This window comes from Gymnoscopelus microlampas, assembly GCF_963454915.1.
Source record: "Gymnoscopelus microlampas genome assembly, chromosome: 22".
Taxonomy (NCBI): domain Eukaryota; kingdom Metazoa; phylum Chordata; class Actinopteri; order Myctophiformes; family Myctophidae; genus Gymnoscopelus; species Gymnoscopelus microlampas.
In genome coordinates, this window is record NC_139959.1 from 38,410,121 (window position 1) to 38,426,288 (window position 16,168).

A 16,168-nucleotide genomic window follows, 5' to 3' on the forward strand; every position below is an offset into this window, starting at 1 on the left:
TCAATCATTTCCATATTGCAAGGCAGAAGCCATGTGTGTGTGTGTGTGTGTGTGTGTGTGTGTGTGTGTGTGTGTGTGTGTGTGTGTGTGTGTGTGTGTGTGTGTGTGTGTGTGTGTGTGTGTGTGTGTGTGTGTGTGTGTGTGTGTGTGTGTGTGTGTGTGTGTGTGTGTGTGTGTGCGCGCGAGTGTCGTTTTTAATGAGTGATTAAAACCCTTTGTCAAACTGAAAACTGCTCAGTGGACGCCATCTAGTGTCCATCAGCAGACACTACATGTGATGTCCGGCCAGAGGATTTTATTACACCATGTTACACATGTGTTGTTAATCTGAGTTCTACAGATGTGTTGATCAGTGGTGGAAAAATACTTAATCTTTTTACTTATAAGTAAAAGTATCAATACTGCAAAGTGGAAATACTCTGTTACAAGTAAAAGTCTGCTAATCAAAACGTAATTGAGTAACAGTACAAAAGTATTGGCATCAACTTATATGGTTTTGGTGCCCAGTTGTCCTGGTGCCCACCTCTCATCCCAAAAATATGGTGCCCAGATGCCCCTAGTGTAGTGCCCACATGTCTTGTATTCTTTACAAGCAACTTCACGGAAAAGTAAGCCCAAAGTCGCGTATAGTAAGTGGACATGGCAACACTGCCTGGTTTCTATTGTGAATCAACCAGTGTGATCCGGTCCACAAAGGCCGCCTACGGTATCCGGTCATTTTCATGAGCACAAGAAGCCAAGAAGTGTTTCCGTATCCTGTCTCTAGACTCAGACCGGATCAAGCTGATCCCAGTCTACCACGGAAATAGGCGGGGCTCTATGTGTGGAGGTTTGTTTGTTGTTTTTTTCTGTCTGAAGATGTTTTGGTTGGGTTTTTGTTTTTTAAAAATGAAATTAACTTAGTTTTAAATACATCAGTCAACGTGGAGCTTGTCTCCAGTGAGTCTCTGTCACAGCAACAGTTATTATACACAATGTTCACTTTGTTCTATGTATTGCTCGTGGTTCTGAGTTATTTTGCTGGTAAGTTTAACTCATGCATGTCTTTTCATCTACATAATATCCAAAATCCGTTTATTTCGCTTGCTAATTGTAATGAGTGATTCTGAACTTTCTTAATTAATTATTCCGCCGTCCAAATACATAATAATAGAAACAGGAGGACGCAACACAGGTCAAACGAGGACATTGTTAGCCATGGATCACACGACGGTCGTCTGTCATGACGGTCATGTATGAACTTCAACCTGGTGTTACTACTTTCTTCATGTACGGCCCGTACATCTACATAAACGTTCGGATTTCAAATATAAAGTGCTTACCTCATGGCCACGGGTGTTGCAATTGTGTACGGGCCCTCAGAAGTACCTGTATGTTCCGTATTGTTCAATAAAAAGCATTTTAATCCGATCGGTGGCCATTTTCTCATAGTTAGAATTTATATCAGAGTGCAATACACCTTCCAACCGATAGGGTCGCGTAGTTGATAGCGTATAAATACGGAGAAAGTAGCCACCGACCGGATTAAAATGTTTTTTATTGAACAATACGGAAGGTATGGGTACTTCTGAGGGCCCGTACATAATTGTAACATCCGTGGCCATGGGGTAATTTGAACGTTTATGTAGATGTACGGACCAAAAAGGGAGAAAGTGAAAACACCAGGTTAAAGTTCATCCATGACTGTCATGTTCCAGGACTAGTTGTGTGCATGAAAACCAGTGGTGGAAGACTCATGTTTTGTACTTTATTAAAAGTACCAATACCACAATGTAGAAATGCTCTGTTAAAAAAAAAAGGTAGGTATTCAAAACGTACTTGAGGAAAAGTACAAAAGTATTCGGATTAAAATGTACTTAAAGTACTGAAAGTAAAAGTACAGATTTTGCAGAATGTCAAATTTCACAAGTTTCCGAATGTATATAGATGTTTCTTTTCCAAATAGCCTAAGAATGCATAGGGCTGAAGTGGTTAATGTATATTTTATAATAATCATTAAAATGTACAAGTAACTAAAGTTGTCAAATAATTGTAGTGGGGTAGGTAAAAAGTAAACACTATTTGCCTTTGAGATGTAGTGGAGAAGTAAAAGTATTGACAATTGTAAATATTGATGAAAGTAAAAACAAAATTATTTAGGTTTTAGCACTGGCAGCCCACCCTCGATGATGAGTGAATGGTGGTGGTGGGGGGGGGGGGGATTTGTGGTAGGGGTAGGTGGGTTATTTTTTTGTTTTTTGTTTATTTCTCCTGAAGAGTACTGTCAGCCCCACCCCTGTTATGTTCCGGTAGTTGAATCGATTATCTGACCTTTGACATGTCTCTTGTCTCTAAGTCTCATATGGAATAAGAAGACTTCCATGCTATGGCGGTATTTCTACCACAGAGTGGTCGGACATGGGACATGGCAAACCCCACAGTCTGAACATGTTCTTCACTCCAAGTCGACCTGGCAGCCGAAGGATACAAGTGTCTAAAAACGGAGTGGTGAGCAACGCTCAGCTGATTTGTCAGATTCATATCAGATCGGCAACGATTGGCTTTCAAACATTGCGAGAAATTCAATTCAATTCAATTCAATCTTTATTTCAGACCCAAGGGCGATCCATATCACAAATAAAAAACACTATACACAAACATGACAAACACGAGAGAACTGGGGGGGCGGCCCTCCTACGTTGTTGTTGTATTTGGTGCTCAACCTACGTTTATGACGACAGATCCTAAGATAATAATAATTATTATTACTTAGATGGATTTCATCCACAGTTTAGGGGTTAAGTGTCTTGCTCAGGGACACCTCGACACATTGCCGGGGCTGGGAATCAAACCTGGGACCTTCTTCTTCCCAGGTGGTTTAAGGTTTCTCTACCCATTCAGCTATGGCCGCCCCCCCCCCCCCCCCCCCCCCCCCCCAATATCTGACTTGAATTAGAACTGATTACAGAACACATTTCCATTTAATCTCTGACTATGTATGTATTTATGTATTTATTGATGTGTTGTGCCCTCTGCAGGTGTTGGACCCACACTACGTGTTCTCTGATGATATTTTCACCGTACGCGAGGTGACGGAGAAAGACGACGGAGTGTTTTCGGTCCTGTTGGACGGCGTCTTTACCGACGTCCTGACACTACAGATCAGAGGTGAGACTGCTGGACACCTCAATCCAGGGACATTATAGTTAACTAAAAACTAACAGAATAAAGAAAAAAAAACGTTTTAGTTAACTGAAATAAAAATGGAAACGAGGCTTTACACAAAAACAATAACTAACTGAAACTGTAGTGTGTGTTTACAAAACGGACAAAAACGAAATGAAAACTATATGAAATTAATTTGCCTCAAACTCTGCTGCCTTTTGTATTTTATATTTTGTGTACCAATCACGTTTTCCATGTGTGTGTGTGTGTGTGTGTGTGTGTGTGTGTGTGTGTGTGTGTGTGCGTGTGCGTGCGTTTCTAGATTGTGCAAATAAAGTGGAAGTACTTTATGGAGACAGCTACAACTTCTCCTTGCGCTCAGCTGCGTACAGCCTGGAATTCACCCCACAATGGCACTCAGATGAGCCAGCGGTGCTACTGTGGAATCGCACCGGCACACTCCGACAAGCCGCTGGGGGAGGCGGCAGGGGCAACCGAAAAGCCACAAGCCAAAGTCAGCCAAAGTGGATGATAGAGAGCATCACGCATGAGCACAGTGGCTACTACACCTTCAGGGACAACAAGCTGGATTTTCTCTACAGAAGACAGATGATAGTTAAAGGTTAGGATGCAATAACAATTAAAGGTCCTTTTATTCATATTTTATTACAGTGTGATGAATTGACCAGTGGTTCTCAAGGACCCCCAAATGAATGTGTGTTTGGCCAGGGACCCCCATACAAGATTTGTGTTTGTTTTTTAAAAAAATATTCAAAATGTTACCATTTGTTTTTAAGATGTGAAATAATCGTACAAAATAAATGCTCTCGGCGTGTAAGGAACTTAAACCATTAAGACCGGGAAAGCATCTGTGTCATTTTTAGATTAATAGATTTCGTTGGCTATTCAAAAGTAGCAGATCTACAAGCTCATAGCGTGGCACCGAGTGCCGCGCTACGAGCTTGTAGACCTGCTATTTTTGAAAAATTGTGAATATTTGTGCAAATCTTTGAATATATATATTTATTTATTTTTCTTGAAAAAGCGAACATTTTAACTCAAATCTATGCTTCTGGGGGATCCCTGGAACAACATATTTTGACATGTATTTTGACAACATATTTTCGGCCAAATACATTTGGGGGTCCTTGACATGAAAAAAGTACGACTTATATTCAAATATTTTTTTCAAAAATGTTTTAGGAATCCCCAGAAGCAAAGATTTGAGTTAAAAATGTTCGCTTTAAAATATATATATATTCAAAGATTTGCACTCGGTGCCGCGCTATGAGCTTGTATATCTGCTATTTTTAAATAGCCAAAGAAATCTTAAAATGACACAGATGCGTTCCCGGTCTTAACGGGTTAATTCTTTGAGATTCTTGCTTTTCATCTTGAAATTTCTTCCACAGTGAAATGAGTAATTTTAACGCATATAATCTCTTCTGTCTCGCATACAGCGCTGCACCTATATTTTGACAAACTTCAGGGCGAGGAGTTTGAAATCAGATTTGAAGTGGACCCTAACGTGTTGGACATGCGCTACTTCTCAACTGGAGGCTGGGAGGTGCTGTTGATGAAGGACGGCTGGCTGGAAGACGGATGGCAGCGCGTTTTCGATGGCAGAATGTCGAGGCACACGATACCAAACAGACTGCTGCAGGTCAGGATCAAGGACGTCCAGCCGTCTGACGCCGGTCGCTTTGAGATCAGCGACCAGCGGGGCCGCCTGGCTCTGGTGGCGGAGCTGGACGTACACGGTGATGGTGATGGTGAGTGATGCTGCTACACATCATGGCCTTATAGGTGGCTTATAGCAGTGGTTCTCAAACTTTTTCATGTCAAGGACCCCCAAACTGACACTTATTAGCCCGCGGACCCCCATTTCAAAAGATATGCCAGGGACCCCCATAAGAGAAGATCTTTTACAGCTCTAGCAGTGATTCTCAACCATTTTAATTTCAAGGACCCCCAGTTTGACATGAATTAGGGCTACGGACCCCCATGTAATGGCATTTCTATCTCTGGGACCCAAATTTATATTGTAAAATCAATGTTAATTTAACTCTGAGAGTGTACAAATGGAACCAAATGGACCCGTTAGAGTTACAGACCCATAAGGGTCCATTTGGTTCCTATCCATCATTTAGCTGGGGACCCCCTGGAACCCCCTCAAGTACCCCTGGGGGTCCCCGGACCCCACTTTGAGAACCAATGGCTTATAGGCTCAGGGCAGTGGTTCTCAGCTTTTCTGGATTGTTTGATTCCTTTTTCAAAAACTTTCCAAAATAGCTGTTTGTCCTACAAGATGTCTTGCTTAAAGGGATAGTTCACCCAAACAATCTATTATCAATTAGTCACCCCATGGAGACTTTGAATTCATGGATATTTTTTGGTTTTTGTCTCATTCCTAAGCCAACAATTTGATGACCAGCGGACCGGTAGGCAGCGGTTACGGTAGGAGATACAAAGGAGACTCTTAGTGTCTCCTACCGGAACCGCTGCCGGTCATCAAATTATTGGCTTATAGGAATGCGACAAAAACAAAAAAATATCCATGAATTCAAGTCTCCATGGGGTGACTAATCGATAGGAAAAAAAGGCATTTTGGGGGTGAACTGTGCCTTTTAAGTGGCTAACATCATGTCCCTCACACGTGGCTCTTCTTCCATGTTATTTAGACAGATAGGTTAATCGTTTAGGTAGTTTCAGTGTACAGATTATTATTTTTGATAGTATATTGTTTAGACTGATGCTAGGTTCTTGGTTTACCTGTGATCCTATAGCTTACTGAGGCACTACACTGTCTCTCTGAATTTGATGTATTATGTTTACCTTGCTTGTTGTAAATCGCTCTGCATAAAAAATGTTTTCTAAATCCTAACAGTTTTTTTGAAAAAAAATCTAACAAAAAAGAATTCAAGATTTTTCAAAAATAGCAGATCTACAAGCTCATAGCGCGGCACTCGGTGCCGCGCTATGAGCTTGTAGATCTGCTATTTTTGAATAGCCAAAGAAATCTATAAAGTGACACAGATGCGTTCCAGGTCTTAATGGGTTAAGTGTATATTGTATTCCTCTCGTAACATTGTCATCTTCTTGTTGTTCTTACAGACTCATATATATCGGGGTCTTGGGGTATTGATGATAGCACTTACATCACCGTTGCCATTGCCGTGGTTGCCGTATTATTGGTGCTGGTGATCATCTGTGCGTGTGTGTGGAGGCACAAGAAGATAAGCAGACAGAACAACGCTGTTCCTCTCAATGCAGTAGAAGCTGTATCTTTAACTGATGTAAGTACCAAGAAAACCCTCGAGATATAACTAAACCGATGTTTAGAACCAATTAGCCACTTAATCTTGCTCGTGTGAGTTAATCGAATATTCTAGCAGCAGGGGATGAAAAAGTATGTATATTTTTATAATCGAATACATTGATTAGTCTGATTAACCACATAACCCTGTATTATATTATACTTTGTTATACAACTTTGACGTACACAAATAGCGAAAATAGCCGATCTACAAGCTCACAGCTTCTTATTTTCACAATATTGTATTTTTAAAAAGTAAAATCTTTCAATTAACCCATTAAGACCTGAGGTACGATTCTACAAAATGTCTTATGTTGCTATAATCTGCTCAAACTTTTTCATGTCAAAGGACCCCCAAAATGATACGTATTTGGCCACGGACCCCCATTTGAAGATATTTTGTTCCAGGGACCCCCTAGAAGCAAAGATTTTAGTAAAAAATGTTTGCTTTAAAATATATAAATATTCAAAGATTTGCACACATTTTCAAGATCTTTCAAAAATAGCAGTATATCTGCTATTTTTTAATAGCCAAAGTATAAAATAATGGTTTAAGTGGTTACACTTAATTGTAATTGAAGAAAAAGTTTGAAATGATTATGATATTGATTAGAAGTCATATCGCCCGGCCTTACAGGCTCCTGTCCCTCCAGCCTATGGGACGTAAGGGAACTAGCTCTGTGTTTTTCATGTCATTTCATCATCCTTGCTTCAATTCCAGCGCTACACCGCTCAACCTTCCACTGCAGCTCATCCTGGTTCATCTCATGGACCAACGTACCCTTCTGCCCCACTGTCCCCCAACGAGCCTGGATCCTCTCGCCACCAACCACTGGTAGGTGCTTTAACCCATTAACCCATTAACACCTGAGGTGATTCTTAAAAAATGTTTCCTAAATCCTAACAGTTTTTTGAAAAAAAAATCGAAAACTTTTTTTTTTCAAGATTTTTCACAAATAGCCAAAGAAATCTAAAGTGACACAGATGCGTTCCAGGTCTTGGGTTAAGACCGGGAACGCATCTCTGTTATTTTAAGATTTCTTTGACTATTCAAAAATAACAGATCTGCAATTTTTTTGAAAAATCGTGGAACATTTGTGCAAATCTTTGAATATATAGATATTTAAAGCGAACATTTTTAACTCGGATCTCTGCTTCTGTGGGGTCCCTGGAACAACATGTTTTGAGATGGGGGTCCACGGCCAAATACATATCATTTTGGGGGTCCTAGACATGGAAAAGTTGGAGCACCACTGATATAGCAACATACAGTTAGGATTTCAAATTTTGTTTTAGATGTGTATTTGGCCGCGGACCCCCATCTCATCTCAAAATCTTTTGTTAAAAGATTTGCACACATTTTCAAGACTTTTCAAAAATAGCAGATATACAAGCTTTGGGGGACACCGCTCATAGTGCGGCACTCGGTGCCGCGCTATGAGCTTGTATATCTGCTATATTTGAATAGCCGAAGAAATCAAAAATGACAGAGATGCATTCCCTGATTGATTAACGGCATCATTTCATCCACTGACCACCAACTACTGGTACTGTAGGGGCTTTATAAATAATCATTTTGTCCACCTCAAAGTTTTCATTTATACCCTGACTTATGAGGATTGATTAGGATTGTTTCATCTTACAGGCCATGTCTGTTCCTGAAGGTTCATCACAAGGTCCAACCCCACTCTACCCCAAAAAACCTGCACCCACTGACTACCAACCACTGGTGGGTGCTTATACACCATCATTGATCCACCTAAAATGTCTTTGTCCAGTGCTCTTGAAATAGCGTCAGGGAAACTTGTTCAATGCCATTTTGATTACGCCTGCACTTCCTGGAAGAGTTCTCAACTGGTGTGGAAAATGAAGGCCCGGCCCTAACTGAAGAATTACCATATTGTTTGGCCCGAAAACCTGAAAAAACCCGGGGGGGGAAAAAAAATATATATATGTGTTTTTTCTTTTGTTTATGGAACCCGAGGCTCGGCCCGGGTAGGGTCGGTTTCGGGCAGAATTTGAGAACTCTACTTCCTGGTACACTAGAACCCCAAAGATCCTTAAAAAAAGAAGCAACAGACCTCGAAAAAAAACTGATTAGGTTGATCCTTTAGCTCCACACACACATCTTTTTTCAGAACACATCTTTTCCCTGCTCGTCTTATTACCTCAGAGTGGAGGAGAGAACATCACACTACACCTTTATGTCTCTGTTAATACCCCCCCCCCCCCCCCAAAAGGCACTCAGGGTCCTATTCAGGACCACGTGCCCGCCCCTACTACCGTTAAATAGGGAGAATTGGAGCTGCGCACCCCCTATATGTTATTCTAGCACCTGCTAGCACCTGCGCTCCCCGTCCCCCATTATGCCGACGCCGTTAGTTGCGCGTGGAGGTGTGCCCGTGGGCGTGTTGTTGCTATCTCCCCCACATTGCCATTCTGCAGACACACATGGGTACGTCTTTGGGGGGGGGGATAGTGCATTCTAAAAGCACCCGCCCGTTTCTGAAACCACCCGCCAAGTGCACACAGACACTGCAATGGCTTTGTGCGTTGGACATTGAGCCATGTTGCCATGTAGCCTTGGCGAGAAATAAGCAACGCAGGTCTATGAAAACAAAAAGAAGCAACTAAGGCCACATGAGCACTTCAAACTACTAACTAGAGCTTTCATAATTATCCCCTAAATATTTTAGCCCGGCTCGAATAATAATTGACAAATTAGACCCAGCCCAGCCCGTCAGTTATTTTTCTAAAGAAGCTTAATTGCTGCAGCCTTTTTTCACATTAAATCTTGGTAATTCGTTAAGAACAGGACTCATTCCACAGCTTGCGGATTGATTGATTTGACCTACTTTTGCGCTATGGTGATTATTAGCTGCTTTGCAGCTGTGTAAGAATAGTATTTAAAAAAACGTCGACCCGGCCCAGCCGGTGCCGACCGGCCGGGTCGGGTCCCGTTGGGTTTGGGCTAAAATCTTAAGCACTTACATTTGTTATAAGATGATCGGATCATCTAGTGTGATTTTCATTTTGGCTGCTGTGTCGTTAAACCCATGCTGCGGGTGAATTATATTATATATTATATATATTATATTATTATTATATTCCCCACGTAAACGCTACGTTCATGTTTACTGTTAAAGGTTCTCAATCTTTTCAGGTCCATCGACCCCCCAAAATAACCATATTTGAACTGGGGACCCCCCCATTTTGTTTGACTCGGTCCCACAGATAAATATTGTGAAAATAGCAGATCTACAAGCTCACCAGGCGTTGGGTGCTCCATTGTGGTGTCGACCCACAGGTTGAGAACCACTGCATTAAAAGCTCCAAGCAAGTTACATGTCTATTGTTGACCATGTAATGTAATATTTTTGGTTTAGTGTTATAGGCTACTCCGTGGCGCGCGCGCGCCTCATTGTTATAAGCTGTCCAAAATAACAGATCTGTAAGCTGTTGACACGACATGACGCAGCGTGTTGATAGCTTGTATGTCTGTTATTTTGGGTAGGTAGTAGAGATGCGCGGATGGCCTCTCGCGTCCCCCGAATCCAAATGTACAAATTAATTATCCACCCGTTATCCAACCACAATAATTATATTATCCAATTTTAAAATCCGCATCCTCACTAACCGTTTTTCCCGTATGTCAAAATATTATTATTTTCTGGTATTCCCCGTTAGTATTAGTTGTGCGATGCGAGCACAAAATGCATTGATTTCGCCTATGGAAATGTCAGTGCGTCTTTTTTCTTTTTTTTAAAGCGATGCTGCGCTGAACGTTCTGTGCGGCATCGAACATACAGGCATCCAACCAGTGGTGGAAAGTAACTAAGTACATTTAATTAAGTACTGTACTTAAGTACAATTTTGAGGTATTTGTACTTTACTTGAGTATTTCCAATTTCCAATACTTGTACTTCTAGGCCTAATCCACTACATCTCAGAGGCAAATATTGTACTTTTACTTCACTACATTTATTTGAAAACTTTAGTTACTAGTTACTTTTCAAATATAAATGATTATATTATGAAACATACATTAACCACTTTAGCCCTATTTTATAGGCTATTTGAAAATAGCCGATCTACAAGCTCTCAATGGTGGCATCGCAACGCGTTGAGAGCTTGTAGATATTTTCAAATATTTTAGTACTTTTACTTTTGATACTTTAAGTACATTTTGATGCCAATACTTTTGTACTTTTACTCAAGTAAATTTTGAATTCTGGACTTTTACTTGTAACAGAGTATTTCTATATTGCAGTATCGGTACTTTTACTTAAGTAAAGAATTTGAGTTATTTTTCCACCACTGCATCCAACATACATGCGGCATCCAACATACAGAGCACACTGCTATAGCACCGGTTAAAAAAAAAGAAAAAAAGACGCATTTTGTCATCGCATCGCACACTGCTCTACACACTCACACAGACACAAGCACGCAGAGATTTACCTATTTTATGGATAGATATAGGCTATTAGATGTCATTAATTTATTTACCGCAATATTTCACCCGCGGTTTATCCGATATTAATTAATAACTATATTTGATTGACCCGAACCCACCCAAACCGCGGATCGCAGCAATGTGTCTGGGTTTGAGAGGATATGATTGATGTAAACTTAAAGCTCTGTTCGGGATTACTGAACAAAGGTGGATGATGAAAGATAACGGGGACAATATGGATGTATAAGTTAACTTTAACTGCGTCACTTCAGAGGAAACTATGGAGCAACTTCACACCCCTGTTTACACACCCCTGGAATCCATTAGAATGGTGGAAATAGAACAATAACAGCCAAAGTGAGTACATATAGACCTTTCCTAAAACTGTTCCATTTATTATACCCATGTGCTACTGTATGTCAGTGTACCACCGCCCAGCCCTGTGGTCGACCAGCTGGAGGTCCATGGGTGCCTGTAGGAGCGTTGTGGCAACATGATGTAATTAATTATTTGGGAGCAGCCGGTGTGTACCAATAGTATAAATATTTTAAATGGCTTTAAGTTTCATAATACTATTCCGGATCTGACTAATATGACACGCTTATTGTTAACTCAATAGGCTACAAATTAATATAAAAATGTATTTGGATAAATAAAATAAAAAAGAAGGAAAACAAGCCCAATGTGGCTTATAATAATCAGACCAGGCAACAGTGCAGAGGGGGAGATAGGCTAGAGCATATATTGGATCGGGGATGACGGCGGATGACGGCTAGCGCAGTCTTCTCTTAAAGGCAATGGCTTCTGGCACGGTGATTGGTTTTATCATTGTAACGCCCAAACCACACCTATGCATAATGTAACGGGGAGCGCAGGTGTTTTGCGGGGCGGGGGAGTACCACAGAATACCAAATTTTGCGGGGCAACGCCTCTTGCCTAGTGCGCACTCCGAAACTAGCGGTTTGCTCAAAGTGCACGCTGAATAGGAGCCTCAGTTTACACACACATGCACTCAAAGTACAACAATGGAAATGAGCTCTCTGACTTTTTTGTGTTTTATCCTTTGGACAGATAATGTACAAATATGTGTGTATATGGTCATGGATATGCTTTTCTTGGTCAATAAGATTAATGAATCAATCGATCTATCAATCAGTCAATCAATACTGATAAGGATTGTTTGATCTTCCAGTTCCAGGCTCCTGGTCCAGTACAGTCCAGTTCAGCGTCTGGTCTTCCAGTCTTCCTCCATCCAACAACCCACTTCTAGTGTTACTCAACCACTGGTAAGTGGACTGTCATTGTGTCTTCTAGCAGTGGTGGAAAAAGTACTCACATTTTTTACTCAAGTAAAAGTATCAATACTGCAATGAAGAAATACTCTGTTACAAGTAAACGTCTGGAATTAAAATCATTCTTGAGTAAAAGTACAGAAGTATTGGTATAACAATATACTTAAAATACCAAAAGTAAAAGTACTCAATATGCTAAAGTTTTCAAATGTATAAAAAATCTTTTGAAAATAGCAGATCTACAAGCTCACAATGCCTCACATCGCGACACATTGTGAGCTTGTAGATCTGCTATTTTCAAATGGCCGAAATGTATATAGGGCTGAAGTGGTAAATGTATGTTTTTGTAATGATAATCAAAATCTGCAAAGTAACTAGTAACTAAAGTTTTCAAATAATTGTAGTGGAGTAAAGGTACAATATTTGTCTCTGAGATGTAGTGGAGTAGAAGTAAAAGTACTGACAATTGGAAATACTCCAGTAAAAAAATGCCTCAAAATTGTACTGAAATATAGCACTTGAGTAAATGTACTTCGTTACTTTACACCACTGTCTTCTAGTGTTACTCAACCACTGGTAGGTGGACTTTCCACAATATTATCATCATTTCTCCATTTATTTAGCCCAGTTGTAGGCCTGTCATGATTATGACATTTTACTTGACGAATAACTATGATTAACAATTTCTGTTGTTTCTGTTGTTGAACATTGGAACATTTATTATGAATAAAAAAATACATTCCTGTTTGGCTTTTAGGGCTCTGTAAACTAAAGTTGCACAGGGCAGATATGACAAAAAGCGACCCGTTTTGAGCTTGTAGATCTGCTATTTCCACTATTTTTGATAATGAACATGGAAACGAGGCGTTGTATTTTTAGCAAAGAGGTGTAGGTTTAGAGGGGAAAAAAGAGCAGACCAAGTAAAAAAAAACACCATTTTATGCAATCTAGAGGGGGTCCCTGCTTCCATCTTTTTCTCAGCTAGGGGGTCCTAGGCCTGAAAACGTTGAAGACCCCTGCTTTAATGTGTTATTTTCTTTACAGGTGTCACCTGTGCTGTGCCTTTGAATTCTGACCTCTGGACTGTGACCTTTCAACCTCAGCTTTATCGTCACATCACAGGTTTACGGGTGTAAAAAGAAAGCGGGTGAAATTCATCGTCGTACAAACTTTTTTTTTAACGAAACCAAATGATAGAGGTAGAAAGAAAACTAGGAAAGCATGTCAGCAATGTCACATATTCCTGATATATAAATATGGTGCATGCTTAGAATAGTGTGGGCCCCGGACGGCTGGCGCAGCGGTCCGGGCACTGTGTGTTGCGGGTTTGAATCCCATTCCCGATGACCTTTGCTGCGTGTCACTCCCCATCTCTCTCTCTCCCCATTTCCTGACAGTCTACTGTATACTATCAAATAAAGGCAGAAAAATCCATACAAAAATCTTTAAAAAAACAAACAATAGTGTGAATAGTTTAAAGCAGGGGTCGTTTTCAGGCCAGGGACCCCCTAGCTGAGAGAGAGATGAAGCAGGGACCCCCTCTATGTAACTATATATTTTTAAAATTAGGTCTGCTCTTTTTTCCCTCTACACCTATAGCCTCTTTGCCAAAAATAGCCAATCTACAAGCTCACAACGCCTTGCAGCGCGAGGCGTTGTGAGCTTGTAGATCTGCTTTTTTTGGCTAAAGTTCTCCTCAGAAAAGGAATGCTAGGGTTCAAGTGGTTAATGTAAAAAAAAATCCTATCACACAAAGATTTGGCGGACCCCCTGTAGTAACTCTGAGGACCCCCTAGGGGTCCCAGACCCCCTGTTGAAGACCCCTGGTTTAAAGATATAAAAACATGTCATAGTCCACTGTGCATTTAGTCTCATGTGCAGGTCAGACCTCGATTATCAGACACCCTGCTATCTGCTGCTAAACAGTCCCCACCCCCCTTCTCCTACATCGGTGACCTTTTAACCTCTCCTTACTGCCCAGGCCCCTCAGGGTCTGCTGTCTTGGGGGCGGGGCTACTAGCTGTCCATCAACCAAAGACATACGTGTGTGACGTAGGCGGTCACCTTTTTAGGAGACCGGGAGCAGGCTGGAGGCCATTAATTCCAATGGGATAGTGAACGTGAACACAGCTTCTGAACGATTATTTTGCTCCATGGTCACTGAACAAAATATTGGACCCATTCTTCACAAGCCACATAGTTCTCCCAACATTCTGACACTAAAATGGAAGAGGGAAAAAATGGAGGAAATCTACTTTGTTATTGACCTTTCTCTGTCCCAATAGCAGGGTGACCATACGTCCTCTTGTTTTACCCAGACATGTCCTCTTTTGGGGGCCTGTCCAGCCTGTCCGGGGGTCTTTTATAAAATCCTTCAAATGTCCGGGGTTTTGAGCGTTTGGGTAGCGTGTACTGTATCTGTGTATCAGTAGGGGGGGGACGTATCTTAGCAACAATGAAAGCGCATGCACGCGCGCTGCGTCCTCTTTTTGGGAATTCAGAATATGGTCACCCTACCCAATAGGCCGGCGTAGACCATCTTTGACTAAACTCAGGTTCAGGGCTGACCTTGTTGTCGCAGCCCATAAACTGTGGAACTGTTAATTTTGTTGTCTCCGCCAGGAGAGTTTGTTTTCACTTTCCGTCAGCCAAGCAAACATTGGTCGAGCCTCACGTGACACTTGACAATACGGTGAAATAGTGTGATCTGATTGGCTAGTGACATATAACGGGCTATAAATACATGTGTCACTTTGAAAGAGTCTTTGCCTCTTTCAAAGTGAGGTAAGACAGGAATAATCACGAAATGGCTGAGAAATGTCGGATACTGTAACAATTGGATAGGACACTTACACAGACAGGACAGATAGGACACTTACACAGACAGGACGGATAGGACACTTACATAGACAGGACGGATAGGACACTTATACAGACAGGACGGATAGGACACTTATACAGACAGGACGGATAGGACACTTATACAGACAGGACGGATAGGACAGTTATACAGTAACTCCAGGTGGGGATACCAGTTTTATCCAACTAAGGTTTGGATAAAACAGACGGATAGGACACGGATAGGACACTTGTGTCATGTTACTAAGACACAGTAACATGTTCTAATTAGAACATAAGAATTAGAACATTCCCAACATTCCCAACACAAGTCTGCTGGCGGAGACTTGTGCTCCGAGGAGCACTTTTTTTAGTTTTATTTGTATTTTATCTTATTTGTTTATGTCTGTTTCTGGTGTTACTTCTATACAGCTTTGGCCTTGACTTGGCCAGGTCTCACTTTCAAAAGAGGTCGGGAACCTTAAGGTGCCTCTCCTGGTCAAATAAAGCTTACATATATACACATTCACAAGCATTTGAATCCTCCTGATACGGTTGTTTTTATTGTTTTTAATAATGGTCAATGTGGTTTGTTTCTAGTTTTTAATAAAGGTTTGTTTGTGTTTTATTACCAATTGTCTATTTTTGCCTCTGAGTTGTATTTATCATTGTTTATATTGTTCTGCACTTTGATCAACAAGTTGTTTTTAAATGTGCTTTATAAATACCTTAGATTTGACGCCCCCGCTCACAGTTGGAACTAAATTATTATGATTTAACTTTCTTTGTTATTGCTGCAGTGCTATAATGTTGAGAAAGTAAAAACAAAATAATTGAGCTCTTGGTAAATACTATAGTAATGTTAGGAACTATACAGTAATGAACAGTAGTGGACAGTATACTAAGTACATTTACTTGAGTACTGTACTTAAGTACATTTTTGGACTATCTGTACTTTATTTGAGTATTTCATTTTCTGTATACTCTACTACATTTCAAAAACAAATGTTTTACTTTTCACTCCACTACTGTATCTACTGTACCCTGGACAAGGACCCCAAATTGACATGTATTTGGCCATAGGTCCAAAAATAAGTAAATAAATACAACAATGAAATACAT

General features: G+C 40.7%; 1 protein-coding gene across 2 annotated transcripts; it reads left to right on the plus strand.

Annotated features, from left to right (window-relative positions):
- The first annotated feature begins 820 nt into the window (after nt 1-820).
- LOC311038797 (uncharacterized protein) lies at nt 821-13,803 on the plus strand. Of its 2 annotated transcripts, XM_084048401.1 has the most exons (10): nt 821-1,023; nt 2,336-2,487; nt 3,018-3,147; nt 3,467-3,766; nt 4,605-4,916; nt 6,259-6,440; nt 7,182-7,295; nt 8,106-8,189; nt 12,109-12,202; nt 13,253-13,803. In XM_084048401.1, exons 1-9 carry the CDS (start codon nt 975-977, stop codon nt 12,184-12,186), a joined length of 1,401 nt encoding a protein of 466 aa, XP_083904527.1. In that variant the 5' UTR covers nt 821-974; the 3' UTR covers nt 12,187-12,202; nt 13,253-13,803. The 2 variants fall into 2 exon arrangements, with proteins under 2 accessions (XP_083904527.1, XP_083904528.1); XM_084048402.1 differs by lacking the exon at nt 8,106-8,189.
- The last annotated feature ends 2,365 nt before the right edge of the window (nt 13,804-16,168 follow it).